This window comes from Frieseomelitta varia, unplaced genomic scaffold (genome assembly GCF_011392965.1).
Source record: "Frieseomelitta varia isolate USP_RPSP 00005682 unplaced genomic scaffold, Fvar_1.2 scaffold_350, whole genome shotgun sequence".
Lineage (NCBI taxonomy): Eukaryota > Metazoa > Arthropoda > Insecta > Hymenoptera > Apidae > Frieseomelitta > Frieseomelitta varia.
In genome coordinates this window covers 135,455-150,805 of record NW_025110091.1, presented here as the reverse complement: position 1 = coordinate 150,805, position 15,351 = coordinate 135,455, and the positions used below count along the sequence as shown (strand labels likewise).

Below are 15,351 nucleotides of genomic sequence, written 5' to 3'. Positions count from 1 at the left end.
ATGAAATTCCATAGTCCATGTTATTTCATCTTTCATCTATGCAAATTGGAAGTTGATAAATCTGTAACAAACTTATTTGTTGGATTAGTAGTTTAAAAAAACTCTAACAGAAAAATTCCACGCCACAGTTCCGACATTTGGAAAAAAAAAGAACCCGAGCAACAAACTCGAATATCTTCGCAACACTAATTCACTAGCACTAATTGAGAAATAGGAAATTTTCAACATCAAACGCGAAGAGTGCTTTATTATGTTTAATACTCCCGAAAATAAGTACGCAACGCTATAAATCTATGCACTCTTGTTTAAAAATGCGCAACACTAATTGCGACGCGTCCAATGCAATCATGCTGGAGATTGATGATGAATAACCACTTCTGTACAGCTCTTGTAGCTGCATCAGGTAATCCAGGAGCAGGCTTTCCACGAATTCAATGGAAAAATTTGGGTATTTTGTAAACGCAACGCTACATCAAAAAACGCGATCATTCATTATCGCAATACTAACAATGTTAAATTCAATGAAAATTATTATTAACAATACAAAACTGTACGAACGAAAAGCTACTTTAAATACTCTAACACTCTAACAAAATTAATTAAAAGCAATAACTCTATATTTAATTCAAAACAATAGGAAGCAAGATAAATTTTATTACGTATAACTCTAAAACAACTTTAAAAATTCACTATCGCGAAATCATAATTCGCAACTCTAAAAGAAACACGATTATCATTTTTTCGCAACTTTAATGTAAACCGTCAATCAATTTCTCGCAACACTAACAAAAAAAAAACGCGATTTGCCCAAAACGAAGATGAACGATGATGGAGAAGAAAAAAAAATACAACTACAAATACTAAAAGAGCATAGTGACAAAGTAGTAACAAGAATGACCTCCCATACTCTGGAATCATTTAAATGATCCAGAAAATGAGAAGCCATTTGTTGTGACCCTCTTCGTGACAGTTTGCCGGGCCTCTTCGGCTTCTAGCCTCTTCTTTTCTTCGAGCGCAATGCCCGCTGAAACTTACGTCTAGCTCGAGTCTTTCTAATCGCAAACCAAAAAATAACTTATAAAGGTGAAATGAAAAGATAAATCGCGAAAGCTGACCATGATACACATGGACGACCATCGATCATAGTGATCGTTGTCCGTTCGCATGTGCATGCTCGAGCAATACCTACATAAACGTTCGATTCGGAACCTACTCGCGGCCTATCCGCGACCACGACCGCGATACTAAATTCGAAAAATCGAAGAATAAAATCAGAAACAAGTGGCATGCTCAACTTGTACCAATTTCATTGTCGATTTTTCAAATTGGATTTCCTGAAACAGGTTGGACACGCNACACATAAAAAACCTGAAAAAGATGTTACTACTCACGGATATAAAAAATATCCGCGGTCACTATGCTCATCAAAAATTCTACGTATACAACCAGTCACACGTGCCGATTCGGACCTTTCGTCCTACGACATGATTGAGTGACCGGAGGAACTTAAATGCATGCGACTCACGCAACAGATGTGAAGAACGTTATCATCGATGCTGCACTAGACTAGGGAAAATTATCGTGAAGATCCTCATCAAGTAGATACCCATGATGGAAGTGAATGCCGTGAAAAATTTCCTGAAAAACATAAAATATTTTATTTCTAAAGACACGATATTATTGGTGAAAATTTAAATTTTAATAATGATAAAAATGCGAACTAATAATGTGAAGTGTTTTTATTTTATAATTACAATTTTACATTCGACAACAGAAAGAGTACTATAGAGAACAGAATTCAAATACAACATACTAAAGTACTTACATTTTTAGCTTTTGAAGCATCATAAGATCCTTAAAAGGTTAGGGGAAGTGGAAATTGTAGAAAATCTGTAACAAAACATTAAACATTAGAATTTATGTTTAAAAGCAAAGCAAAATCTTAAGTTAGAGATAATGAGAGATTCTTACATTTTTGGCTTTGGAGTTACCGTTGGATTTTCCCCAAAATATATCAAAAAGTTTATGCTGTGAAGTGTCTGCAATACTATACGTCAAACATTATACTTTGTTATCAAATTTGAAAAATCGAATAAATTGAACTATTTACTTACGGTCTTTATTTCCTGGTGAGGCCTTATCCTCTTGAGCACTGACTCTAATATACCGAAAACGAATGTTGAATAAAAAAAAATATAAAAAAAGAAAAATAAACGACTACCAACGCGCGCGTTTAAGTACTAATCGGCGGACTCACTGACTTTAACTTCGCGAATTATAATTTAAATGAATTAATATGCCATTTTACTCAAAATGATATTAAAACATTGCGTAACAACAACTGACTCTACCGACCACATTGTGCGCGGTCACCAAAATTTTCTGAAAATAAAGCTGATTAGAAAGGGAAGGACAAAGAGTACGTTTATTTAGAAAATACTGCTGTTTTCCTAGAAAATGATTATAAAATATAATAATTATAATATCAATATAAATGCATTGAGTATGCATTAAAGATATTAGTTGGACATTACAAAGTATTTTTCAATATTTGCATAAATTGTATTTTGAATGCTCGTTATTAGAATATGAAGTATGCACATCAGTATATCACGTCGCGTGTTAGAAAATGTTTGCACAAATAAAAATTTTACAACTAAATATATTTAGAAAATCATACACGTGTGAAATCTTGCTCTGAATCGTTTAATTGCGTTCGAAAGAAGTATACTGTAGCAAAGTATAGTATAGTAAAGTACAAAACTGAATTTAATAACTAATACAATATATATCCATTTGAAAGTATATACCATTAAGCTACTACGATCTTCATACTCGAAATAAAATATCAATTGATTTAATCTTTTCTATTTTTATCCTTGCATTCCAAATAATTACACGAAATTACATATTGTGAATTGTATATCAAATATATGTATATATATCTATATATATATATATAAAGTGCATACCAAATGTTACCCAAAATGAATAAAATGTTACCAATTTTCCATGAAAGTTCATCAGATTGTCCAATAATGATCGTGGCGTCTATGCTATCTTTGCAATCAAGGAATAACCTGCACAAAAAGAAGTCAGAAGCCAGAACAAATGCGTCAAATAAAGGCAAATGTGTAAAAATGAAACGATAATTGACTTCAAATTCTATTAAAAAAGCGTACGGGACAAGCTACAGGTAACCGTACGAGTGAAATCGATGATTGAAGAAAAATTGGCGTGGAAAGCACTACACGATTTCATTGTCGTAATGCTTAATGAACCGTTAAACACTATTAATTATATGTATTAACTAAATAATACTACTAATGAAGTATAAATAGAAGTAAAAGAGTGTAGAAGAAACAACGCCATCGATAGATTAGAAAAAGTTACGTACTAATGCGACGTAATGCGTGTTGTCACAAAATCCAGCAGTTGAATGACTCTCTGCCACACGTCTCGTCCTTCAATTGAGAAAATAGTAGGGGATGGGGTGATCCTGTCCAAACAAACACGATAAGTAAGATGAACATAAACATTATGTTCGTATTGTTGTTTTTTATGTTCTGTTTAAATGTTTACATGTTATTATTTATTTAATTGTCGAAAATTATATGTAATAATTATTTGGTTAAATCTTACCTTGAGTTGAAGGTAAACAAATATGTACGTTTTATTTTATTTATTACGTTTAAAAATTCACAACACAAATACAAATTCAACAATTATTGATTTATATTTTTACCTTTTGTTAGATACTTCTTTCTTGAAGATACTTCTGGATGATTCTTCCAAATAAAACTTTCTACTTCACAGATGAGGCGTGCTCCTTTCCGCCATGTTTCCCGTTTAAAAATCGATCGTGAGAAAAATCGATCATGATTCGAGAATCGTAAGAAGTATATTGCGTATTTCACCGTTGAGGCGCTGTAATCGCACGTTTTGCACGAAATGTTAACTGGGAAAGAAAAAACTCTGGTCTAAATCAAATACACAAAATTCATGAGAAATTCTTAAAAAAGAACGAAAATATTCACACACTTGATAAAAAATTGTCAATTGTCAAGACATGAGAAATTTTATTATAATACGTAGTAAAATTATTATTTTAACTATTAGATACGTACATACATTCTTAGTAAACTATTAAATTTAATATTGGAATTGTTTCGTAATTTTAAATATTGCAAAGAATTACGTAATATATGAAGTTAACGAATAATAAATGAGTAGTAAATGTTACAATAGAAATAAAGGCATATATATGCATATATAGTCACATTACAAGATCACAATATTTGTAGAATTGATATGTTTGTAGAATCATTTAAATTGAAATTACATTTTGGTACAAAATTATAAATAACTTTTAACATTGTATGTTCTATTTCAACATTTATATGCCATTATTTCTTTAATTGTTGAAAATTATATGTGACAATTATTTGGTTAAATTTTACCTTGAGTTAAAGCCAAAAAATCACTTTTTATTTTAAAAATACAAAACACAAACACAAATCTAACAACTATTGATTGAAGTTTTTACTTGAGAATTTCTGAATGATACTTCTTTTTGAGTGATATTTCTGAAGAACACTTTCTTTCGTCACACAGACGAGGTGTGCTTCCTTCCGCCATCTTTCCGTTGAAAAATTGATCCTGAGAAATATCGATATGTTCGAGAATCGTAGGATGTGTATTGTGTACTTTTCTGTTGGCTCTGTAGTCGCACATTTCACATGAAATGTTAACTGGAAATAGGAAATAAAAAACTCTGGTCTAAGTTAAATATACAAAATTCATGAGAAATTCTTTAAAAAAAACAAAAATATTCACACACTTGATAAAAAATTGTCAATTGTCAAGACATGAGAAATTTTATTATATTACGTAGTAAAATTATTATTTTAACTATTAATACATTCTTAATAAATTATTGTTGAATTTAATATTGAAATTGTTAAGAATTATAAATAATTTTCAACATGGTATGTTCTGTTATAATAATTATTTGGTTAAATATTACCTTGAATTAGAACAAAAAATGCACGTTTTATTTTAAAAATAAAAAAATCTGACAACTGATTTATATTTTTACCTGAGAATTGTTGATACTTTTTTCCTGAATAATTCTTCTGGACAAAACTTTCTTCTTCACAAATATGGTGTGCTCCTTTCCGCCATGTTTTCCGTTTAAAAATCGATCGTGAGAAATATCGATATGTTCGAGAACCGTAGGAAGTATATTGCATATTTCACTGTTGGGGCACTATAATCACGCGTTTCATACGAAATGTTAACTGGGAATAAGAAATAAAAAACTCTGGTCCAAAATGAATACGCAAAATTCATGAGAAATTCTTTTAAAAAAACGAAAATATTCATACACTAGATGAAAAATTTGATCAATATTTTAAACTGTTATAATTACGTGAAAAATAATTGCAGAACAATTAACTTGATTTTATTTTAAAGAGTGAAGTCTCCACTTTAATAATCTTAAGTTTGTTTCGTTCAAAGATATTTATCATGCAAAAAATGTAAAAGTAGCAATACTTCTCTTCTCGAAAATTGTAAAAATTCAGGACTCACCAAAGAGAAATTTTTCCATCACTGAACAATTCTTTTTCATAGTCAGATCAATCATGATCTTAAAAATTGAAAGCTTCCCTTTATAATGAGCTCTTAAAACTAGCTGTACGATTTTTCTCATCATTTTATTGAACTCAAACAATAACTTATTAATTTTTAACAAGTTATAACAACAAATGACCTCGTATGTAAGTCACTGAATTTGTCTTAATAAATAACTATCCCATTTAAGAAAATGAATTTGACTTCGAAATTTCAAAAATGATCTGCAAAAAATAATTTACACCATACATTGTAACTTTATACCAAACAATATTTATAAAAACATTTCTTTGATACTTCCAAGCTTTTATAAAATCGATTTTGTAAGATTCATTCAAATAGTTTTGAGGTTACACACTAAAACCGTCGTCTAATCTAATTCATATCTAATTATGTTGTTAAAGAATAAATTTCAATCAATTTTTTTCTAATATCTTTCTTTTAAATATATACAAATAATCAAATATATAATAAATTTTTCATCCCAATTTTCATTAATCACTATTTTAAATCATTATATTTCTTCATTGATGAAGTATCACCACGTTCAATTTAATAAATATTTCTTAAAACGAATGTGGCAACACTGTCCATATTTTTTGATTTGAATTCTCATCACTAGTAGTGCTGTAGTACAAAACGTGCCTAAATCGGTACGACAGGATGTGACACAAAAATGATAAGAGTCGCGAACTCCAAAATCGTGGCATAAAAAAAAAACATTGCATGTAGGTCTATTCACAAATGAGGTATATAACCTCGTCTGCAGTCTACTCATATATCTTGTCTGTGGTTTAATTTATTTTCGTTTAATAATCGAATTGAAACTTTTTTATATACAGTAGATACCAAAGATATCATGTGTACCGACAAATTACATTGTGCACTAACTGTTTACATGGATTTTAAGTATTCTATGTCAGGATTAAATATAGAATGCATGCATAGGGGTTAGGTTTTTCTATCCAACACAATCTTTTTTTGTCCACTATTAAGTATAATTATTCAATTTGTCATATTTTCAAATACATTAATCGAATAATCTTATTTTTATTTCACAGACAAAGTATATATATATATATATATATATATATATATATATATATTTGTTTTCTTTACAGGTGAAATATTGTCATTATCGATACTTATTTCCCAAAATTGAAGCTGAAGATTTTTATTTTCTATATTTGTTTGTTTCTTCGGCCGTGAACGAGAAATATCCTCAGTTTGATCCAATTTTTACATGGCACCGTTTCTTCGAATGTAAACAAGTCAAAGACCAATTATTTCCACTGCTATTGCTGAGAGAAAGAGATACGTGCTATTTTCGGACGACTCGACTGAACAGTGAACTCAGACGAGTTTGCAGCAAATGCATCCGCAATCAAATCTCGCGATATATCAAATACATCTCCACCAACAATATAAACACTGTCCACCATCGAGTATTTGGCCACAAGCCGCTGTATTTACGCATTAATTTCCATGAAGGTATGCTGTAATCTTTTTAACCGATACACCCCATCCTTTCAAATTCGTGGATACCACAAACAAACAAGACGAATTCAACAACAGACACTACATACATAATCAGACTATAGATTCTTATGCATTTATAGAAAATTTGAAGGTGCAAATGTTTAGTTGAATGTAGTACCAATGTTTTCTTATTGATAAAAGTATGAAATTGCGTGACTATGTTCAATCTATACATAATATAAAATTAATTCATTCAAAAATTAATAAATTCATAAAGAAAATTCTCTTGTTGCCTTAATTACAACAAATAGATTTCGAGCAATTTGAAAGTTAAGCGAAAGCGTTGCCAAAAATAAGATTGTATTTACATATTACGAAATTGTCAACAGTTGTATTTACATGACAAGAAACCACAAATGATGAATAAAGGATAAGATAATTGTAATTCTATCGAAGAGCTGTCTGAAGGTCGAACAAAAGAAAAGCCAGTGCAAGGCTAATGGCGAGAGCAGGAAATTAAAACGACGGAGATAGTTACGAGAAGAAACTGGTATTCCCGATATTATAGCAAACAGTCGCAAAAATAAATGCATTAATTCTATTTACACGGACAAGTATGCACAGCATTTTCTCGTAATTGAACAGTAATCGTTGAATAATTTAGCTTTAGCAGCAGTATCATTGCATTGGAATAAAAACGCTGATGATGTAGTAGTACGCCCTAAACTAAACGAACTCGATCGACGTATGCACACGTCCGCAGGCGAGCCTTTGTGTTGACGCAAACGTCCATATTTTCAAACAAAGAATCTTGATCTACGTTTTTACTTGATAACTAGTATAGAGATAAATATCTAGGAAATTCTACGACAACAGTATTCTCGGTTTTACCAACTTTCCTTGTTACGTGTAACAAGGCAACAAAACAATTACATAGCATTAATAACAATGTTATTATTCGATACAAACTTTAATATTCTATACACAAATTTATAATTTTATGAATATAATTAAATGTTATAAGAATAAAAATTCACAATCCGCTTATAAATAGGTATGTATATTTAATTTAAATTTGATGTTTTGACAATTTTGAATTTTCAAAATTTTAAAATTGTGAATTTTCGAAATTTTAAATTCAAAATACAAACTTTAACAAATTGTCTTCAACGAATTTTCAGATAAGCATTACATTACTACTCCTCGACGCCTTCTTGACATATACTAAACACGGTCGCTATTTTTGTGCACGCATTTCGCCTTTGTTTGGTGCACATTTAAAATGCGTGTTACGTTCAGTCACCTCAGTCATGTTATTAATTAGGATTGCAAAACAATACACTCCTCTATATAATACGAAGATCGGGGAAGGTCGTGCGGCCGGCCTTGAGGCCCTCGGAGAAAGTAAGATAGCAGAGATACGGGTCGACTGTTTTGAATACGTTCAATGCAAGATACACTGTACATTTGGAGATCCAATTTTTACGAACTTTCGGTTAATCGTACCGGATGCTCCTCCATCGCATCCTCTTATTTTAAAAACAATGTCAGCAATACTTTTGCGGAGTTAATACGAAGTAGCGATAAAGCGTGAACAGAAGACGCACACATGATCATCGATCACGAGTTCGTCGAATGATTCCCTTGTTGTCTATCGTGAACATTGGTAGCCATTCGTCAAATCGGCGGGACGCGTGGCTGCTCATGAGAATCGATATAAGTTAATTAAAGACTGTAAAATTATTAAAAGCGACAAATGACGTTTATAGTTCGGTGCATTATACGAATAACCGATAAAGGAATGATGAAACACCGGGTGAAATTTTTCGATAAAAGTTTTTGTTATGAAAGAAACAATTACAGTGATTTATACTTCATTATTCTAATTTTATCGCGTGTCGTCTGATTGTTCCTGGGAACCATTGTCGATTATCCATGGCGACATAAATAAGTATAGAATACTCATCGAATACTAATCGCAATACAAAGCGTAGAGAACAGCGAAGATATCGAACGATAAAATCAAATTTACTAGAAACGTAAAAACATCAAGAGAAAAGAATTTACATAGTAATATTCCATGCGATTGCTTGCTGCGTGATAAGAGGTCTGCCTAAAGAAAAAATAGCGATAAGAAACTGATGGATATACGTGGAAAGTCACATAGAATGTGGTTACATGGAATTGATTTGAGATCTTACGTTTCCACCTGATTCGATGTAACAAAAACCTATAGACGAACACGAAATTAACAATTCATCCAATCAGGAAATTAGACGGGAAATTACGTTCCCATGTTTGGTCGATGTGACAAGTCATTCTATTCTTAATGAATCGTTACAATATATATTGCATATTGATAAGAATACGCAATTATATGTCGCCCTATACTCAACACGATTAAGTAACAAGCTGTTACGGGATGCTCTATTTTCAAAGCCGATTATGACGTAGATTGTTTTTTTCAATGGCTTCGACTTTGAACATGAAATAATTCGAGTAATATTTTGAATAATTTGATTTCATTAAGACGATATTAAATCGAAAAGTCCCTTATGTTAAAGGATTCATAATCCATAAAAAAGAGAGTGTTCGTTCCTTTAAAAACATGAAAAGAAGCTTATGCTTTAGATTTTAAAAAAAGATTTGTAATTTCAAAATTTTTCAATTTTCATTGAAATCAATTAATAATTTCATTTTAAATCCATTTAAGTAGATCATGTCATGTGAATTATACAATGATAATAGATAGATATGTTCGTAATTTAATTAACTTATATTATGGTTTCCTATGAACTGAAATTTGAAAATCATAAAAAGTTTAGAAAAGCTGATAGAAGAAGATGATATTTAAAAATAGAAAATAACGATTCTCACGACAAATGAATTTCGAAAGAAGAAGAAGAGCCAAAGACAATATAATAGATTAATGATATGCAATAAACATTAGTTGTCAGATTGTTGTTTGTAAGTTAACTATTGGTTATCTTCTTGCGACTCCATTTTGTTTTAGTACGCAATCGTGATATGTGGGCCAAATCAGCATCTCCGTTTTATGAATATTTTCGTATTTTCAAGTCAAATTACTATACAATCATTAATAGATTTATCAAACGGAAGGAAATTTTCTAATCTAAGCATCAGAAAATGCAATTTCCTGTATCTATAAATGATATCTATTATGCAGCATAGTGTTACGTGTGGCCTTCGAGGAAATTGTGTGCTATAGTTGTGTTAGAAAAATCTTGAAAAAGAAGAACAAAGTAACGCTTGTAATAAAATAATGTTTCGTTTAAATTCATTAATTTGTCACTTTTCTTATATAAGTTATCTTTGCTTTTTTAAACAATTCAACTCTAAATAAACAGTTTGTGCCAATGCAGACATTCGATTAGACATCCAGCCGAGCAATTTATTCTGCGAAGAGGGCGCTGCTGAAAAATGCAACGGGACTAGAGAATGATGGTAGAGGAAGAGGCAAAGGAGTCAAAGACCAGCACCCACCCAAGCTGAATTCGAATTAACGAGTTGCAAAGTAGACGACCGATATATTTAATTTTAATACATTTAATAGCAGACTGCATCAGAACACTTCTTCGTTAAAATACAACTTTCTCTCAAATTTTTCTGTTAGCCGTTTAATCCTCCCTATATACCATATGCATTTCTTTCTATATCGTTTCTTCAAGAAACAAAAAATATGTGTTTCAAAAACGAGACGAGAGAAATCTAAATGCAATAATTGCCAAAGCGGCTGCAAATGCGTCGCTGTAGACTTTCAGTATTGAAGACTGACATGATAAGGATGTTGAGCGGTGAATGATATTCCTAGAACTGCAGTACATACATTTCTCCTCGTTTATCTGTTAGTCGTTAAACATCATCATCGTCAAAAATGGTAGCTGAATGTATGGAGAAACAAGTAGAAGTGAAATCATTGAAGCGTACTATGTGCTGTTATGTATGTACAAGAAAAAAACCTTTATACCGCAAACTTACGAAACTCTCACATTACAACGGGTCAAAGGGGGAAAAGTGAGTGTGGCGAAACAATTCGGAGGCTCGCCGTGGTTTGCCAGGCAACGCGTTCTGCCAGACTATACCGATGAAGAATCGCAAGAAGAGAAACGCAGAGAGACAGAAAGAGCGAGTCAGATAACTTTGCAAGGTGTAGGAGGGTTGAAGCTGCATGACGCTTAGTGAGCGCAGCGATACCATGACGTATCGACCGAGCGCGCCACGCAGACTGACGTCATGATCACGGCCTCAGTCAGACCGCGAGCACGTGAACAGCACGCCGGTGATCACGCGGTCATCGGCTGATAATACTTCTCTGATTGGTCGACTACGACGAGCCCCTCCACGCGATTGGTCCGAGTGAAGCGCGCCGCATGATCACACACACAACCAGCACGGTGTTCGAGCCAACCGACCTGAGAAAGCTTCATTGCATTACCAGCCGTTCAACGGTTACGTCCCTTAGCCTTTTTTCACTCAAAGTACGGTATACGTGAGATCGCGTTTTCTGATCAACAGACGAGCCTCTTTAACGTAGCATATACCCTTACCACATTTCCTCTAAAAAAATGAACGCTAATCAAACGCCTCTTTCACCACCGGCCTCACCCCAATTCAAACACGTAAGTGAATGTTGAATTAAAAGTACCGCCACTGTAGACTGACTAACTGCCCGCGAAATATGAACGCAGCTAGAAACGACGACACAGCTTTGTTTCGTTTAAATTCATTCTTCATCGTATCTCGTCGATTTTTATTCGTAATTTGTGTCATTAGCATTGCATTTTTTCTTTTCTTTCGTTCTTTTCTCTTCGTTTCGTAAATTTTCAAGAGATCTCGTCGAGTTTCTATTTGTAATTACTCTGATCGTTCATTATTGTCTGCTTTTTTTCTTTTCAGATTGAACCGCTTCAGTCTCCGTTCAGCGTTGCAGCACTTTTAGGAGACAAGCTTCTACAAAAAACGAAGGCTGCTGATACAAACGTGAAAAGAAATGACGATGGAAACGCACGGCCTGGTCTACCTCCAACTCCACAACCTTCTGATTCAGAGGAAGATGAACCTCTTCGAAAAAAGCGATGTGTGGAACAATGCGAATTGGCAAAAGTGAGTATTATATATTATTAGATACAAACAGTTTTCTGTGTGTACTCGTTGCAAAACTCTCTCTTTTTGATTTTTTTCTATCCGATCGACTGGCCACTCCAATGTACATAGACGCATGCGCGCATACTTTATAAAGTTGTTTTGCAAGATGACCCCATTTATTGGCGTGCGTTCACTCTTACACCATTTTTGTTGCTTATCCTTCGAGTAAATGGTTTATATACCTTCTGACGATAGTTAGAAAACAACGTAATTTCTATATCTTCTAGAATAGATGGCTTTTAAACGAACGATGAAAAACCTTTAATATTATTTTTAATAATTTTAGATATAGTTGTAGATTTAATAATTATAATATTTGTTAAAAGATATAGTTTGTAGATTTAATAATTATATTTGTCATAACTATAGTTATTTTAAATAAGAATTTCTTCGATGTATATGAAAATTTTTTAAAATTAATCTAAATATTTAAAAAAAAAATTAAATTTGACAAATTTGTATTTATTTTGAATAGTTACTCTTAGACGGAACACCACCGCCAAGTCCAGAACCAGCTCGTGTCTCGGTGATAATGCGTGCCAATCGAGATGGTACCTACAGTCCTGCCAACTTAATACCAAAGATTACCACAATGTGCTCACAGCCGGTTCCACATGAACCACGGCAGATCTCTAGTTCACAGTCCGAACTGACTACGCGGCAAAGTATGACAGAGCCGGAAAACATACTGAAGAGTCTCAAATTCAAAATGAGTCTACGAAAAGAAGAGATTATTGTAAATAATAAAAACACAGACCGCGAGACCGTTCAACCAAAATTACATCCTCTAGCACCCAAACCTGCACCGATTATGGTAACTGGACTTTTAGGATCACCTTTGGTTCTTCCACAGGCTCCTCTTTTATTAGTGACTGCGCCAACAACTGCGACAACATCAAGCGTAACTACATCGGAGTCAACTGCACGACGGCGTGTTTATGAATGTGAGCATCCAGGTTGTGGCAAGAATTATTTTAAATCATCACATTTAAAAGCCCATACACGGACCCACACAGGAGAACGACCATTCTCGTGTCCTTATGAAGACTGTAGCAGACGATTTTCAAGAAGTGACGAACTTTCGCGGCATAAACGAACACATACTGGAGAGAAGAAATTTGCTTGTACCGTTTGTCAGAGAAGATTCATGCGAAGCGATCATCTAGCAAAACACGTTAAACGACACACCAGAGATAGATCATCGTCTGTTAATGTCAACAGTAGCGGACCTTCTGTTACGCAAATGACACCTACGCCTTTAAGAGTAAGCTTACTTCCGGTTATAGCGCCGCGAATAACACGATCCACTCAACAAATGATTGCACGCAATTAATAGCTTAAAAAAAATAGTAGAACAATGACCTGATATCATTTAATATTTAAGCCGTATTTAAAGCTGTAAAATCAAGCTTTAATTATCGCAATTAAGAACCATTCCAGCATGAGAAAGTTAAGATTAATTGATGATAATTAAAGGCAACATTTTATCATAACGACAGATATTCTCTGCAAGAAAATTTATTCTAGAAGGATTTTCGTAAGTCCGCCCAGTCGAACAATAAAATTGGCGGGTAACATCTCGAATTTGAAATGTGAAAATTGCAAAAATACGACTGTTAATACTTTCCTCAATGTGTGCCACATATAATTGTGTAAATTGAATTAACAAAAGCGTACTTAAAGAGAAAAACACTTAAAGGCACGAGGAGTGGTGATAAGTCATAAAATGAGGCTTCTTTTGCCGTCCGTGAACCAAGTACCTAAGTGTGTCTGTGATCTGTGATGCATAAGCGTATTGACCGAGAAAGAATATTTATTTAAGAATGCAAAAACAGTTTTTATCAATTATGTATATAATGGCTATGCAAAAATATTAAGATTTATGCTATTTTCATTATCTTTAATTTAGTTATATATATATGTGTGTATATTAATTAAAAACATATATAAATGTATATATGTATATATAACTCGTCTAGTTAAGCGATGTACTAGACAAAATAAGACTTCAATATCATGTATAAAACTAAATTTTAAATAATTTTTCTACAAAATCAGAAATTAATTAAACAACTTATATACTTTCATATAAAATTATTGTTAATGCACATAAAACCTAGTACGCCTTCAATGTCCGTACAATGTCCTTCCTATGCCCTTAAACGTCTAACTGTATGAGTCAATTTACAAAAACAAGTTATAATTAATTGTATACAATTTTTATAATTAGAGGTTTTCGCTTGACCAAGTCTGAAGTAAATTACTTTATAAATTTCTTAATTTATTTACTTGATATAATTATATACATTAAATTTGTGAAAATTAAAAAAAAAATTTCATTTTTTTCATAAATTTTGCAGTTTTAAACTTTACAACAAAATCAATATAGATTAAGATAATTAATGAAATGGAAAAATTTGATAATGCATTATCTATTGCGTTTTCACGAAAATAAAAAATAAATATGGATTGTTATTCAATATTTCAATTCCTTGGTTATTTTTAAATTTCAAATATATTTTTATATTTTTTTACATAAAATTTAGCATTGTATAGTTATAACTATTCCATACTAATAAATGGGTTATTCCAGCCATTTAACTTCTAATGTGTGATAACAAAATTCTTTAAGTATGAAATACAGAATATTAGAATATATAGTAACGCATAAATCTTATATCACAGTAAACAGTTTCCATCACGCATCATACAGAAAGCTCGATTGCGTGTTAGTGTGCGCGTAGGACGCACGATTAAAATTCACTTAAGTTGTGGTCAAATTTGAAAACTCCAATACTTTCTAAAATATCTACTCTCCTTCTTCGATAAAGCTCTAAGAATAAAATATAAGCTTATATGTAAAAAATTTTTTAGAACAGAAGAATTTTATAAAGTTTTTAAAGTATTCGCATAAATATGCTATATTTTAATAATGCAATATAAGCTTTATATGTGCGTTTACTGCATGAACGTTTTGTTTCGTTTTTTTATATATATTATTAATAAAAACTATAATTTGGACAAATTAAAATAAGTATTGTAAGTGTTATTATACTTTCATACTTCTAAAAA

At 32.1% G+C, this 15,351-nt stretch overlaps 2 protein-coding genes and 1 long non-coding RNA gene across 4 annotated transcripts; 1 reads left to right on the top strand and 2 right to left on the bottom strand.

Moving 5' to 3' along the window:
- Positions 1-1,369: 1,369 nt before the first annotated feature.
- LOC122530654 lies at positions 1,370-2,047 on the bottom strand. Its single transcript, XR_006307065.1, has 3 exons — positions 1,972-2,047; positions 1,826-1,890; positions 1,370-1,638 (listed from the first exon to the last, which is right to left on the bottom strand). It is a non-coding gene; the product is annotated as an uncharacterized LOC122530654 (long non-coding RNA).
- A 2,355-nt stretch (positions 2,048-4,402) lies between these two features.
- Positions 4,403-5,274, bottom strand: LOC122530651. Its single transcript, XM_043657792.1, has 2 exons — positions 5,099-5,274; positions 4,403-4,751 (listed from the first exon to the last, which is right to left on the bottom strand). The coding sequence occupies exons 1-2, from the start codon at positions 5,250-5,252 to the stop codon at positions 4,543-4,545; spliced, it is 363 nt and encodes a 120-aa protein (XP_043513727.1). The 5' UTR covers positions 5,253-5,274; the 3' UTR covers positions 4,403-4,542.
- Positions 5,275-11,542: 6,268 nt separating this feature from the next.
- On the top strand, positions 11,543-14,539 carry LOC122530650 (Krueppel-like factor 10). 2 transcript variants are annotated; one of them, XM_043657791.1, is made up of 4 exons: positions 11,543-11,753; positions 12,031-12,237; positions 12,755-13,632; positions 13,682-14,539. In XM_043657791.1, the coding sequence occupies exons 1-3, from the start codon at positions 11,700-11,702 to the stop codon at positions 13,610-13,612; spliced, it is 1,119 nt and encodes a 372-aa protein (XP_043513726.1). In that variant the 5' UTR covers positions 11,543-11,699; the 3' UTR covers positions 13,613-13,632; positions 13,682-14,539. The 2 variants fall into 2 exon arrangements, with proteins under 2 accessions (XP_043513726.1, XP_043513725.1); XM_043657790.1 differs by having other exon boundaries at positions 12,755-14,539.
- Positions 14,540-15,351: the final 812 nt, after the last annotated feature.